Here is a 14,700-nt window from a genome sequence, read left to right on the forward strand (position 1 = left end):
GGTAATTTGTTGGGCTTTTAAAGTCTGTAATATGTTGGAAAATACCTGAAGAAATATTAAAAATATTTATCAAATATTAAAAAAGTGCAAAAATATCTAAAAATAAGCAAAAATGAGGAAAAATCATTAAAAATATTACAAAAAATTAATCATGAGTGACAAAAAAATCATGAAATTATCAAAATTGGGAAAACTTAACAAGGACTTGCAATGCTAAAAATAAAGTTAGTACCAGTAAGCTTAGTTCTCCAACCCACTAGAGAGCCTCTCTGCCTCACCTAGCAACAAAGTTTCCCCCACCAACAACCCGGAAATCCAAAGCCTATCGCATTTTCCCACAAATAATTAATTCCACACAAAAAAAGAGCGGCAGAAAGATATAAAACAAACACACAGAAAGCAGTAAAAAACATAAAAAAGTACAAAAAGAGATAGAAAAAAAAAAAAACGTACAAAAAAAGCAATGCAAATGAGCGCAAATACGGAATGAATGCAATGCATACAAAAGCCGCAGCGGCGGCAGAGGTAGAGGCAGAGTAAACATACAACAATCGAAAGTGTTACACTTTCTGCACTTCACAAGCAACAACAATAACAACAAAAACAACAACAACAGTTACAGCTACAACTTCCCCAAAAACAATGGCAACAAACCATAAAAGAAGAGTGCGATATATATACAAACATATAGTTTATAAATCGATGTAATACAACGAGGCACTCAGGCGCAACAGCAACAAAAACAACACAAGTAACAACACCATGAAAAACACTAACAATAACAACAACAACAACGACAACAAGCAAACCCGTCACAGTTGCGCCATCGTTGCGCATGCGCAGCGTATGACTACAAGTACAGCGAGTGTAAAAGAGTTGGAGAAAGAAGTGTAAAAGAGATGGGGAAAGGAGTGTAAGAGAGATGGGGAAAGAAGTGTAAGAGAGATAGAAGAAGAGTGCAAAAGAGAAGGAAAAAAGACAGGTGAAAGGGGCGGACAGTTGTTGTTGTTGTTGTACGTGTCTGTTGGCGATTCGAAAAAAAAAAAGCAGAAAAAATGCAAAAAGTTGCATAATTTGGCAAGCAGTTTAAGTCTACTATATATATATCCACAAATTTGTTTATAACACTTTAATTTTTTTATTATTATAGCTATGACAATCCAAACTCCAATGCTCTTCAACTTTCGCGTGGAATTAATTTTTTATAAATATTCCCCAATGTCGCTGGCATCGTCATAGTCTCGATCTCTGATTTAATTCTTCCCTCAGAAGTTGATCCGATTTGCGTTTACTTTTGCGTATTTTAAACTGGTTTTTGTTTTTGGGGATAGTTTTTTGGTTTTTTGGGAGATAAAAGACTGGTTTTTTCCTCTACTCTCACTTTCATTTCGCTTAGCGGAGGGGATGAGTGGGGTTTGAAGTTGAGACGGATGTGGCTGGGAATCAAAATTTTAATTGGTTTAATGGTTGGGTTAGTAATTATTGATAAGGGAATATATTCATGGATAAACAATATTGATTAGAAGATTGAAAGGTAAAGTAGAGATATTTTCTAAATTTAGAAAATTAAAAATTATAACTAAAATCCCAGTGAAAACCAACATAAACTTTTTTTAAATCATTGAAAAGCCATTAAAGTCTTCATGCCACTTGCTTACTTCAACTCTATCACCACTTCCTCGGGACTTCCTTTTCCCCCCATCAACCTGAACACTTCATCAAACTCACTAAAAGTCACTAAAAAAAACCGCCAACCGAATGAAAAATTTACGCTGTTTCATACTAAAAACCCCGAAAAAAACGAAACAAAAAGTGAAAGTTTAATTCCCAAAAAAAGATGGAAAAAAAAAACTGAAAAATATCTGAAAAACCTACGGACCATGGTCCACTAAAAATTGTGGCCAACCATTAACACAACAAAGACCGCAGAGGCAACCATTTTACACAGAAATAATATGCCAGTAATAAGCATAATATTATTATTAGGTTCATAAAATGAGAACTGGCAGTGTGTGAGAAGAAGCGGCGTTTCTCTAGAGAAACAATAAATTTGTTGTCGTAGGTTTAGAAAGAGAGAACACACGCAACCTATCCCTTTCTAATGAAAGTGAAATACCAACCAAAAGAAGCCAAGAAAATTATGCAAATTATTTTAATTACCAAAAATGGGAAACTTTTCGTTGCCTGACCAAGACACCAACATAAAATCACCAAAAAAAAAAAGGTAAAATAAAAAGGTGGCGAGGGCTGCCAAAGATGACACAGAAAAAAAATCGCTGACCCAGTTAAAATGGCAAGAGAAACTGAAACCGAAACCAAAACGGCGGCAGAAACAAGAGAAGATTAAGTTGAATTCCTGTTTTCGGGGAGGTTGGCTTCTAAAAATAAACCGAAAGACAAGATTCCTGCTGCTTAACACACAAATCATCAACAATGCTGATGACAGTGAAAGTGAACTGAATAAAACACGAAAATGAATTCAGATCGCAGGCAATAAAATAAAAGTAAAAGTCACTTTTTTTTGCCATATTCATGAAGGAGTTTAACTAAATTTACATCCTTTTCGCTTTCTTATTAACTTTTAACATTTTTTTCTATCATTTTTGCATGCTTTGTGTTTAGCTTTTGTTTTTGTTTCGTTTAATTTGTTTTCTTTTGTGAAAGAATCAATATTGTATTTCTTTTCTACTATCTTTTCTTCCGTTTCTTCTGTTTTACAGGCAGGAAATCTCCATTTTTGGGTTTCATTTGCAAAGCAAACGGTAATTTGGTTTTTGTCTTCTTTTTTCTTTGTGTTTTTAGTTTGTTTTATCTTTTCTTTGTTATTGTTTTTGTTTTTTGGACTTTGATTGTGTTTGATTGTTGCCTTTGTTTGCGTTTCGTTGGAGTTTTGTTTAATTGCCCTGCGAAAGTTTTTCTAAATGAGTTTTGTGTTTAATATTTTTTTTTGTGTCTTTAAAGAATTTTTGTTGTTAAGTTTTTTGGCATGATTTGGAAAATGTTTGATTATTTGTTATTTTTAATAATTAATATAAGATTTTTGTTTTTTCTTCTTATAAATGTGGAATATTTCTTAGAAACATTAAATATCTTATATGTTTTTTTATAACAACCCATCCTTAAGATACTTTCTAGCTTTGCTTTTAAACTCAATTTTTAACTGTTAAAGAAAGTTTTTTGAATAACTATTTGAATTAATAAAACGCTAGTAAAGCTTTTACGAAGCTATAAAATATAATTTTTAGGTTTTAGTTTATTAAAATGTTTTTATTTCCTCATAAAAAAAATCTTATAAAAATATATACCTTCAGTAATGTTCAGTTTTATATCCAAACAATTATTTTTAAGCCATATAATTACTTCTTAGATTAGCCACAAGCTTTAATGTTTATTGGATTTTTTATTTATAATTTTAAAATTAGTTTTCAATTTCTTTTACAAGATTAAAGTTTCTATTTAATTGCCTAAAAAGCCTATAAAAAACCTTATAAAATGGGCTATCAATGAATAGAAAAGTCTTTAGTTAAAATGTCAGAGAAGCTGGCTAAAAAGTTCATGAAAACCTCACCCATACGCCTCGTGGGCCATTGCGATTTGCAAGTCCTAATTTTCCACCAAACAGCAGATATTACTTCACAGACACTTGAGCATTTCACTTACGCTTTGATGAGCACATCGAAGAGAAAAGATATTACTTCATGGCACAGACCAGAAATGTTTTTCTATGTATGTGTGTGTGTGTGTGTGTGTGTTTGCCGCCGAAGAAGAAGTTGAGGAAAGAAAGAGGCAAGCCGCAAAATGGCATAAAATTTCGCAATAGTCGGTAATGCAAAAAGCGGCAGTAGCAACAACTGTAAAACTACATCAAGAAAAGAGGAAAAAAAAAAAAAACTGATACGAAAAAACAAAAAACATTCGCAAATGAAAGTGAGAGTGAATAAGAAAGCGGAAACTATTGCCGAGCCGAAGAAACCAAAGACGGCAACTGGTTTCTGTTACTGTCTGTGGCCAGCAAACGGGTTTCGTGAAAGAAATCAAAGAAAAGAAGCAAAGAAAAGGCAGAGAAAGATCATGCTCAGCTGCGCATGCGCAGCGTCAAAGCTGCCGAAACTCTAAAATGCAGACAGAAAATCACTCAACTCTGGTTACAATAGGGCCAAAAGCTTTTAGCCAACTCTTCGAGTGTTTGAGTTTATTTAACATTTGGCTTTTTTGTTTTCCTTCTCAGCTGGAAGCGATAAAAATCAGTTTGAAAGCTGCAGTAAAAATTTCACTTTCGCTTTTCGTATGCTGTCTGTCCGCTGCTTCCTCTTGCCGTTGTTTGCTTTGTTTGTTTGTTGGTTTTTTGGCTGTTGTTGTTGTCTTTGTTTTGTTTGCCTGTAACCCGTTTTTTATGGCCAAAAGCTGCATGCGGAAATTCGCGGAAATTGTTGTTATTTTCTGTTAGCTATATGTGTGAGGTTCCCATTAGAAATCGCAAAAAGAATTCGTATGGTTTATATAATAGAGAAATGAAGAGCACTTGACCCACTTCCAAGTAAAAAGTGGGATAAGATATCAGACCCTTAACTTGCCATATTTATAGACCAATCTAATCAGTGATTGTGGCCCTGACTAATTGTTAACCCTTTTGTGTTTTTACAGGCAAATCCACATCGAATAGCAAAGAAATCATCTGCCCAGATGACAAATACAAGGAGGAGGGCGACATTTGGAATGTTGAGGCGCAAACAGCGTTTCTGGGCCCAAATCTGTGGGACAAGACCCTGCCCTATGATGCCGACCTCAAGGTAACACAAGTTAGTATCATTTCTGTCATCGCTGCGTAGTGGCTGCGTCTGTTTTATACAATGTTCCAAAGGTCAAAATTATACACACACACACACACACAAAGCTCGAAATTTTACACATGAAAGGTTGATTTCACTAAGTCAGAAAGAAAGATTTGTCTAAAGATGATATTTTCTTTGGAAATTCTCTTAACAAACTCTCTGATATAGTGAGAACATCCTAAAAACACACATAAACCCAAGTACAGTCATGACAAAACACACACAAGACGAAACAACAGTTAACTTGAATGTTATCGATTGCTTACTTAGTGCGAGAATTGTATTCTCATCATTCAGAGCTCAGAGTTCGTGTGACTAACCCCGAGGAAATATCAGCGTCTCATCTTCATGTCCAGTTTTTCATTTCGTTTTCGTTTCATATTTCACTTTTTAGTATGCCGACCTAGACGAGTTCCTGTCGGAGAATAACATACCTGATGGCCTGCCCGGCACGCATCTGGGTCACTCGAGTGGCCTGGGTCACCGGTCCGATTCCCTGGGTCACGCAGCGGGTCTGTCGCTGGGCCTGGGCCACATAACCACAAAGCGGGAGCGGTCGCCCTCGCCATCCGACTGCATCAGTCCGGACACGCTAAATCCGCCATCGCCGGCCGAGTCAAGTGAGTATAGTCGAACTAACGCGCTATCGATATAATCGATAAATCGATCAAATGTGACAAATTCAGATCGTTAAATAAATCAATCAATAAATGCAATTTAAATTAAATTTAATCAAATATTTTATTAAAGTAAATGAGAAAAATTTTAACTTAAAACTTTTAAAGTATAAAAAAGAAATATAGAAAGTAATTATCGAAAATATCGTCATTAATCGATATACAAATCCAGTTCCAAAGATGCTTTAATTTTAAATTTCTAAATCGATTTTCTATCATTCATTTAAAGTATTAATTAATGTTTTTAATAACTAAAAAAAAGTATAAAACAACTTTCAAAAGTACAGTTTTTGTTATCATTTTAAAATTATTATCTGCCGCTCTTTCCAATCGATAACGATAATCAATCTTAAACGATCTTAAGTCTTTATCAAACAAAACTTGTAAAATGAATTATATAAAAAACACAAATGGAATGGACATTGCTTCTAACTTAAATTATAACTGAATTATATAAATTTAATTTAAGTTACCCACAAATGTCTTATCAAATGCTAAATGTTAAAGAGACACAAACCCCAAAAAAAGAGAGGGCCCTAAAATGGTCCACGAGAAAACAAAAACTCAATGATTCCCATTCCAATTTGTGCAAAATCCTTAAATTTCAATTTCAATTTCAATTCGAATTAAATCTATGATTTTGGATTACTTTGTTGTTTGTTTTTATTTTGATTTGAGGTTGATTTTTATGATGATATTAATTTAGCACGAAACAGTCTGTGAACCATTGTTAACATTTAGTATTTGATATTCCAGCATTTTCGTTCGCCTCCTCGGGCCGTGACTTTGATCCGCGTACTCGAGCCTTCTCCGACGAGGAGCTCAAGCCGCAGCCGATGATCAAAAAGTCACGCAAGCAATTCGTTCCAGATGAGCTCAAGGACGATAAGTACTGGGCACGTCGCCGGAAGAACAACATTGCCGCCAAGCGATCCCGCGATGCCCGTCGTCAAAAGGAGAATCAGATTGCGATGCGGGCACGCTACTTGGAGAAGGAAGTGAGTACACAGTCACTAACTCTTATTTATCCCTTAAAACTAATCAAATCTTATTTAAATTCTTATCTAGAATGCAACATTACATCAAGAGGTGGAGCAGCTGAAACAGGAGAACATGGACTTGCGTGCACGTCTATCGAAATTCCAAGATGTGTAATGATAAATACAATTTTGTGACTTGGCCTGAGGACACCACAACAATTAAATAATAATAACTATTGATAAAATAACAATAATCATAACTATGATAAAAACTACTAATAATGTTTAGTACAGCAGACATGAAACCTACACTATAACGTACATATTCTATCTAAAATATGTATATGCTAAAAAAAAAAACAAAAAACTTATAATTATTAAGACAAAACACAAACACACACACACACACACACCTACAAAGAAACCCCTCACGGCGTCGTGCTCCGCTTAAATATTTATTTTATGCTAAAAAAAAAAAAAAACAGAAGAAAAAGAAAACTAAAAGCAAATTAACTAAACACAAAGGAGGAGAAACCGTATGGAAACTAAACATTTTTTAGAGTAGCCAAAAAAAAGAAAGTCTCACGCGGGCAGAGCGTTGAAAAGCTCTGCGCCCGAAGCTTTTTGCCTTTAATGTAGCATACTTCCGAGCGCAATGGGAATCCTATAAGAAAAAGAAAAACGAAAGAAAAACAACAAACACAGACCTAGAATTGTTATCTTTTAAATTGTTTAATAGTTGTCTAGCCTAGTTTTACGCAAACAACCCCCTCTTCTTCTGCTACTTTTCCCCCCTTCTACTTTTCTTCTACCCTATCACTCTTAATTCTTATTATTTTTTTGTAATTAGTTTTTCGGTTAAGTTTTGCTTTAGCTAATAGTGAAAGGAAAACCACACCCACACATATATACACACACACAACCACACACAAAAAATCATATTGTAAATAATTTCGTTGCCTTTTTTCAAATTAACTCGAGAGAAGAATTACCATAAAAAAAAAAAGCATAAGAAAACTTGTATAAAAAATTGCAAAATGAAAACCCACAAAAAAAAAAAAAAAAACAAACAAACAAAAACGAGAAAAACTAAAGAGAAACGCTAAGGAAAACCATTTAGAAATGAGCAAAGAACTTCCCTCCTCAGTTGCCGGGCACTTGGCAGCTGTTTAGTTTAAGTGAGCTATGATTTTTATATTAAACCTTAAAAACGAAAAAATATCAGAAAACCCTCAAAAAAAAAACAAAACAAATAAGAACGAATTCAAAACCAGACGGAGACAGAGACAGACGAAGGACAGACGGAGGCAGATGCAAAACTAGAAGTGAAATAGTTTTCGTTGTTGATTTGTTGATAAACTAAAATAACCAACCCAAAACTAACCCAGACATAGTCAGCTGGTTATAGCGAGTGAACTACCTTGCTTACTTCCTACTAACAAGCCCCTCGGGAAAACCCCCCCTCACAACTCCCCCTCTTCACATATTTTCACATTTTTCCTTTTAGTTGTTAACAATTTTATTCGTTTTTACTTTTATTACAAGAAAAACTATTTCTTTTGGTGTGATTTGCAAAGATCTTAAAAACAATTTAAACAAAAAACAAAAAACAAAAAGAAAACATTTTTACATAATACCATACGATTATGTTTACTTTAAACAGCAACTATTTTCGTTAGTTAAGTTTATTAATTATTATTATTATTATTTGTTATACATTTGAGTTACATTTACCTGCATAAAATAATCTAGAAATATAAGAAAAATATATGAAACCACAACAACAAAAACAAAAACAAAAACAAAAACACAATTTACCAATCGATTGGAAAAAACGTTTATATTTTTTAATTGGCAAAAACAAATTTGAAGCTTAGGGATTTGAATTAAGTTCATTAAGCACTTCTTCTTAATAAATTTCAATAAGTTTTATTTATTCTATGGAAAAATGTGCAAAAAAACCGAAAGAAAACCAACAAAAAACAGAAAGATAAAGGAGAATGAGAATATGAGAGCGTAACGAAAAAGTGAGAAAGCAAACAACAACAACAACAACTACAAACATTTGTGTGTAATAATAAAAGTCTAAGCGTTGCTTTTAACTATTGAAAACTCGTTTATTTTCTATCTACCCCCACACCATGCCCCATCCCTCATTCTTAGTAACTATCTAGAAATGAAAAACCATACAAGGATCTCAAGACAGAGTTAAAGAAAATAAACCTAAAGCCGTAACCGTAACCGTAACCGTAACCGAAAACGAAACTAACCCTAACGATAGATGCAAGAAACCTACACAAATTATATAGTAATCGACATAGCATTATATATAGCAACATAGATATTTAGCCACCCCCAGGATTTATTTTTCCCCAAGCCCCCTTTAACAGAAACCCCCAAAACTAAAACTAACCTTAAAGCCTTTTGCACTGCTATGAGACCACCTAGAGAAAACAACCACAAAATAACGTTAAAGATGATAAAGAATGAACCCCACTAAAAAAAAACAAAACAGAACTCTAACTGAAAGAAAAAAACCTAAGGAAAAATGTTGGGTGTCATTTTGCAAAATGAACATTTTTGAGCTTCGGTTGTTGATGATGATGAAGAACTCACACAAGTATATACGATAAACTTAACATTTATGGATAACTCAAAATAGCGGACTATACGACTAAGCAGATTCAAGCAATTGCTACATATTTGTACAACAAAAACCAGAAGTAAACAAACAAAAATCATGTTATATTTATATAAAAATATTTATACCTAAGTAAAAAGTAACATAAATTGCGCGTAGAGGTGAAAAAAAAAAAACAAACATATTTAAGGCAGATATTTTGCTTATTTTACCTGGCCTGGGCCTGGGCATTGATTGAATGAGCGGTAGATCTACTCCACCACCCCCAACTCCTCCTCCTCCTAATCCTTCACACAACATTAGTTAAGCGTAGTTTTGTATATTTTTAATAACTATTATGTTTTCCGTAGTTTGTAGTTGAATTTTTGTAGACAATTTTTGGTTTATGTAGAGAATTGTTGAATAAAAAGAAATCCGAATAAATCAAGTTCGAAACTGAATTTAGATATTGCAATTTAAACAAATTAGTTTGGCTCACAAACATACAAAACATGCCCACACTCACGCAGCAGCAGAAGCGAAAAGAGGAGGTAGGAAATTCTATTGCCTACTTTCAGGCTGCAAATATCCCAGGCCAAAAGCAAAGCAAACTTTTTCCATGACAACGAGTTTGTTGTAGATTGTTTTTATTTCCAAATTTCCCTTAAGTTCAAATAAAAATTGATAAGAAAACCCAGATTTTCGAATAAGAATGTTCCGTAACAAAATGTAGACTTTGTAGCAACAACAGAAGACGATAAAACTGAAAAGTATGAAACGTTTAAAAACAAATTATGAAAACTAACGAAATTATGTTTAATATACAATAAACATTAATATATACATATATATATATATATTTATTATATACAAAATGAATTAGTTAAATGAATTACGCATGCTACAAATTATAAACCAAAAGCGAGTAACTTTTGTAGATAAATTCGTAGTTGATGATTTTTATATCTACCTTATACAGATATTAGTTGTATGCATATATAGTACACTCAACTACATAGCAAAACGGGCAAGGAATGGCGATCGTTAGGCAGGGTTAAAAATAGTAACTAAAGACACAAATTGTTGCAGTGCAAAGCAGAAAAACAAAAAACGAGAAATTAGCAAAGCGATAATATAAGTAAGTAAGCGTAACGGGCAAGAGCTGAGTGTTTTTAGTGATTAAGAGTTAAAAAAAAAAACAAAAAGAAAAACATAAATAAGAAAATGGGAGCGTAGCGGTAAAAGAGGAGGCGGCGCGAATCGAATGGCAATGCGAAACATATTAAATGCTATTATATACATAATATTATACACATATACATAACTTATATATACATATATATACATAAAAATATATTCTTACATATTATTAAAGACAAAAAGAAATGTTGTTGAATTTTAAAATCAATAAAAAGCCCCGAAAAAAATCCACAAAATAAAAATATTTAAATGTAGTAAAAAAAAACATAACAAAAGAAACAAAAATGGACAAAAAATTGTTAGTTGTTGCAAAAAATCAAGCTAAATTAATTAAATAAAACCAAACTAAACAAGAAAAAACAAAGAACTTAACAAAGCGTTTTAGAGCCTTTACTTATATTTTGAGATTTTTGCAAAATGAAACGAAATGCAAATAATTTTATATGTGAAAAGCAAAAGAAAGCTGAAAGGTAAATTCATAAATAAAACAAGGCTACCATAGCTTAAGTTGAGGCTTAAACGAAAGCTAGATCAAAGCTTAACTTAAAGCCTTAGACAAGGCAAGTAAACTTCATTTGGTACTTAACAAAGGAAAACTTAGTAAAAAAAAAAAATAAAAAAGAAAACTCAGCTTAAGGCATTAGAGCAATGCTAAAAAGGAAATCCACAAAAGAAAACTCAGCCTAATTGTTGTTGGCAGCATGCAGAACACAAATTAAATACGAATGAAAACCAAATTAAAACTAAAACTTAAAGATGAAAGCCTAAGCAAGGACACTAACATGTACCTAGATATATATACAAAACCAAAATAAAACTAAAATTAAAACAAAAAACAAAAAACAAAAAAGAAAGAACCGAAAAGAAATGAGAAAACCTAAAGAAATTCCAACACAAGTGCTCGAGATGCTGCAGATATTAGCTATAATTTATGAACTAAACTGAAGTCATTTGTTAATTATTTTACACTCAACCTTAAGCTTAAGTTCCAAAAGGATTCAATCTAAGTTTTTGTAGATTTTGTTAACTAAACAACAAAGTTATGTTTCTGTTATGTGGACTTTGATTTAAAGAAAGAGAAACTAAATTTAGTAGGAACTTCAAGTTAGAAAGAAGTGACATTTCGGCGAGGCTAATGATTATGTTTTATGAGAAACTGCATAAGAGAACAAACAATAAAGGTTTAGATACAAATTTTGAAACGATAAATGCAAAAAAAAATGTAGAAAAAGTGTTTAAATTTCGTTTTGGACTTGTATACTTAAAGGTAAGTTCTTTCCTCTAATTATGTAGCCTACTTTGCGGCGGCGATGGTATCTCGAAGTGGTTGGCCTTCACAGCAGCTGGAACACATTTATTTAAAGTACTGGAGGTCAAGTTGATTGCATAATTGGTGAGCGGAAAGAGGATATGAGACGAAAACTGGATATGATATGAGCTGTGGAACAGTTGCCTGTTAATGACAAAATAAAGTGGCCGGAAATTTAAGAATCAATAAATATTATATGACAGCTGAGTTAAAGTTTGTTAAACAGTTTAAAATGTTCCACAAATCTGTATTTATAGCCATAAAAGTAAGTTATTAAAAGCAATTCATAGCCAATCGAATTCAAGTCTATAAAATATGAGACTCACTCGACTTCCATTCACCTTCATTACCAAATCGACGAAAAGAAAAATGGTAAAGTGATTTATTTGTCAGCTCCACACGCCTAGACTTAATTGAACCGAACCCAAATCCAAAACGTTGATATGCTATTATGCAAAAAACATAACAAACCGAGCAACAAAAATCCCTCAAACTAATTTCCTCATATATGGCTTACAAAATAAACATCTCAAACATGAAACTCGCAGCTAATTTCCGTTGATCACCAACAAAAGCAAACAGCAAAAGTATTTGGGAAATGGGAGCTGCATAACTGGTACAGTGAGAGAAAATTGGTTTTCTATGTGTACAACAATTTAAAAAAAATATTTAACAAGATAAGATAAAAGATTAATAATATGATAAATGGTATTCTATAATCTATTTTATTAATGTTAAGTTAATTTTTAGTATTTATTTAGTTTTTTTTAGTATATACTCTTGTAAAACTCTGCCTTATTTTTTATTTTAATTTAAATTTATGATTTTTTTAACGGTTTACTTTAAACCAGACCAGAGGCTCAGCAATTCGATTACTTCCCTGTGGGGGAAATGTGGCAATAAATGCGAGCAATGCTCAAACATATGCGGGCTTCCTCTCGCCCGCCGCGCATATTTCTTTTTTGTTTTTTGGTACTAGCCAAGACTTACGAAAGCGAAAAATGAGTTAACAACACAGCGGCCACTCAAAATGTTAATGGCAAGCCAGGCAGCCAGCCAGCCAGCCAGCCAGCGGCAGCATGAAAACTGGTAGTTGTATGCAGGCAACCGCTAACAGACAACGTTGAACTTGAGCTTGAAATACAAGCCAAGCGAAGCCAAAAGAGAAAGATAGATGTAAAGAGACAGCAAACGAACGAGCGAGAGAGGGGGTGAGTTAAAGCCAAGTTTGTCCACAACTGCATTTGTTGATCAACCCAAATGAGGTCAACGCGTCGTATACGTAATTTGCGTTAAATGACAAAACAATATGTAAGAGCGGTCACAGCACTTATGAAACGCAGATATTCGATTACATTCGAACATCTGTGAAATTGATCTTTGCTCTGCGTTATGCTATATTTAGTTTGATTAACTAAAATTTGTTTAGGAATGTTAAATGTTAACGTTTTTAAATATTTTTAACATGGTTTTTAGGTTATTCGATACAATTTTTGATGATTTCCTTTCTTAAATATTATGTAAATATATTTAAAGGAGTAAATTATACAAAATTAGTAAAACAGTACATCATTTTATAAATATTTTTATAAATTAAAATTAAAATATTATAAATCTAATGAAAATAATCGTAACTTATAGAAGATCATCTGTATTTGTTGTTATTATTGATGTTGCTGAGTGTTTATATGGCTGTTGTCTGCTGTTGAGTGGCGCCGGAAATGCGCATCATACGATAAATGACGCCCACTGGCAAACTAGCACCCACACCACCACCCCCTGCCACCACAAACCTATAGCTTTTTTCAAACCACCCTCCCTAACCCCCGCATTCCCATCAATTTTGGGTTGGCGTCGCCTGTTTTGACAGTTGACGTTTTGCCGGCAAATTTTTCAGAAAAAAAAAGAATACCCCGAGAGAGAAATGCCAAGCGAAGAGAGAGCTTAAGTCCCAACAAATGATGACGCAACAGAGGCCTAAGAGAGTCAGCCCCCACAGTGACATAATATTCGAGTATAGCATTCGCTCTTTAGCCAGCAAAGAGAACACGTCGACTTTTCGCTCTAAGCAAGCGTCTGACTTTTCACACATTCAGTCGCTGTTGAACAGCGGCCGTGGCAAGTTCAGACGTTTTTAAAAAGCAGCCCGAAAAAATACAAAAAAGTCAAATAATAAAGAAGAAAAAAAATATAGCAAAAAAAAAAAATGAAATAATAAAAAAGGCAAATAAAAAAGCAACAAAGTGGAGCGCACCCCATAAGCAAATCATCGCCGAGCCACTCGAACACGTTGCCGCCGCCGCCGCCGCTGCTGCTGTCTCTTTCGGCCAGTGCTCCTCCTCTCTCTCTCTCTGTCGCGTCGCGTAACGTAAGCGTATATTACAAAACAAACGCCAACGTAATCAAAGAAATAAATACAAACCAAATAAAAAGGCGCTCGTTTCGCGTGTTTTTGCAGTGTAAATAAATAATCTAAATAAATTAGTCACAAAGAAATTGAAAGGGGGTCTAAGTGCAACCCCCAATCCCCCAAATAGCCGCACACCCTTTTCACAAAAAAAAAGAAAAAGAAGAAATTAACCCGTGTGTGCGGCGGGGTTACGTAAAGCCGACGGACAAGCGCCGTTCCAAGTTCTTACAAAACAAAAAAAAAAATAAATATCAAGCAAAAACAACAACAACAACAACAACAACACATAACACGAGAGAATATATTCCCCGAATTCGTTTTTTCGCACGCGTGTGGCTATAAATTTTTGGCAAACAACAACAACAAAAATATATACAAAAAAAATATACAACAAAAAATTTGAAATAAATTGGAAGAATAAGAAGAAGAGGGAGAATTTCGAGATTGTCAGTGACTGTGTGTGTGTGTGTGTGTGATTCTCGAGCAACAGCCCACCCCGCACCATCCCGCAAAAAAAACCGCCCCTTTTTTGGGGAAAAACAAGGAGGCGCGGTTCAACAGCGACAGGTAATTCCCTTTCCCCCATTCTCTTCATCAAATTCACACTCTCTTTCTCACTCTTTGGGGCACTCTTTGTGTGTGTTACGACATCACACCACATGCCTTGCCCAT

General features: G+C 33.8%; 2 protein-coding genes across 16 annotated transcripts in view; both read left to right on the forward strand.

The window, feature by feature from the left end:
- LOC108109787 (hepatic leukemia factor) overlaps positions 1 to 8,601 on the forward strand; it is a 56,318-nt gene extending 47,717 nt beyond the window's left edge. For 6 of the 15 annotated variants that reach the window (XM_017218479.2, XM_017218477.2, XM_017218469.2 and 3 more), the window contains 4 exons: positions 4,645 to 4,799; positions 5,227 to 5,452; positions 6,266 to 6,507; positions 6,578 to 8,601. In XM_017218479.2, coding sequence (XP_017073968.1) covers positions 4,645 to 4,799; positions 5,227 to 5,452; positions 6,266 to 6,507; positions 6,578 to 6,664 — 710 coding nt within the window. In that variant the 3' untranslated portion in view covers positions 6,665 to 8,601. Of the gene's footprint in view, positions 1 to 2,720; positions 2,763 to 4,644; positions 4,800 to 5,226; positions 5,453 to 6,265; positions 6,508 to 6,577 lie in introns of all 15 variants that reach the window. The other 9 variants (XM_017218478.2, XM_017218475.2, XM_017218474.2 and 6 more) reach the window with 4 other exon arrangements.
- A 4,737-nt stretch (positions 8,602 to 13,338) lies between these two features.
- The window catches only part of LOC108109815, a 28,347-nt gene continuing 26,985 nt past the window's right edge, over positions 13,339 to 14,700 (forward strand). Inside the window, exon 1 of the mRNA XM_017218540.2 lies at positions 13,339 to 14,595. The gene's annotated coding sequence lies outside the window, so the exon portion shown is untranslated. The remainder of the gene's footprint in view (positions 14,596 to 14,700) is intronic.

Source organism: Drosophila eugracilis, unplaced genomic scaffold, assembly GCF_018153835.1.
Source record: "Drosophila eugracilis isolate 14026-0451.02 unplaced genomic scaffold, ASM1815383v1 contig_1104, whole genome shotgun sequence".
NCBI classification, from domain to species: Eukaryota; Metazoa; Arthropoda; class Insecta; order Diptera; family Drosophilidae; genus Drosophila; species Drosophila eugracilis.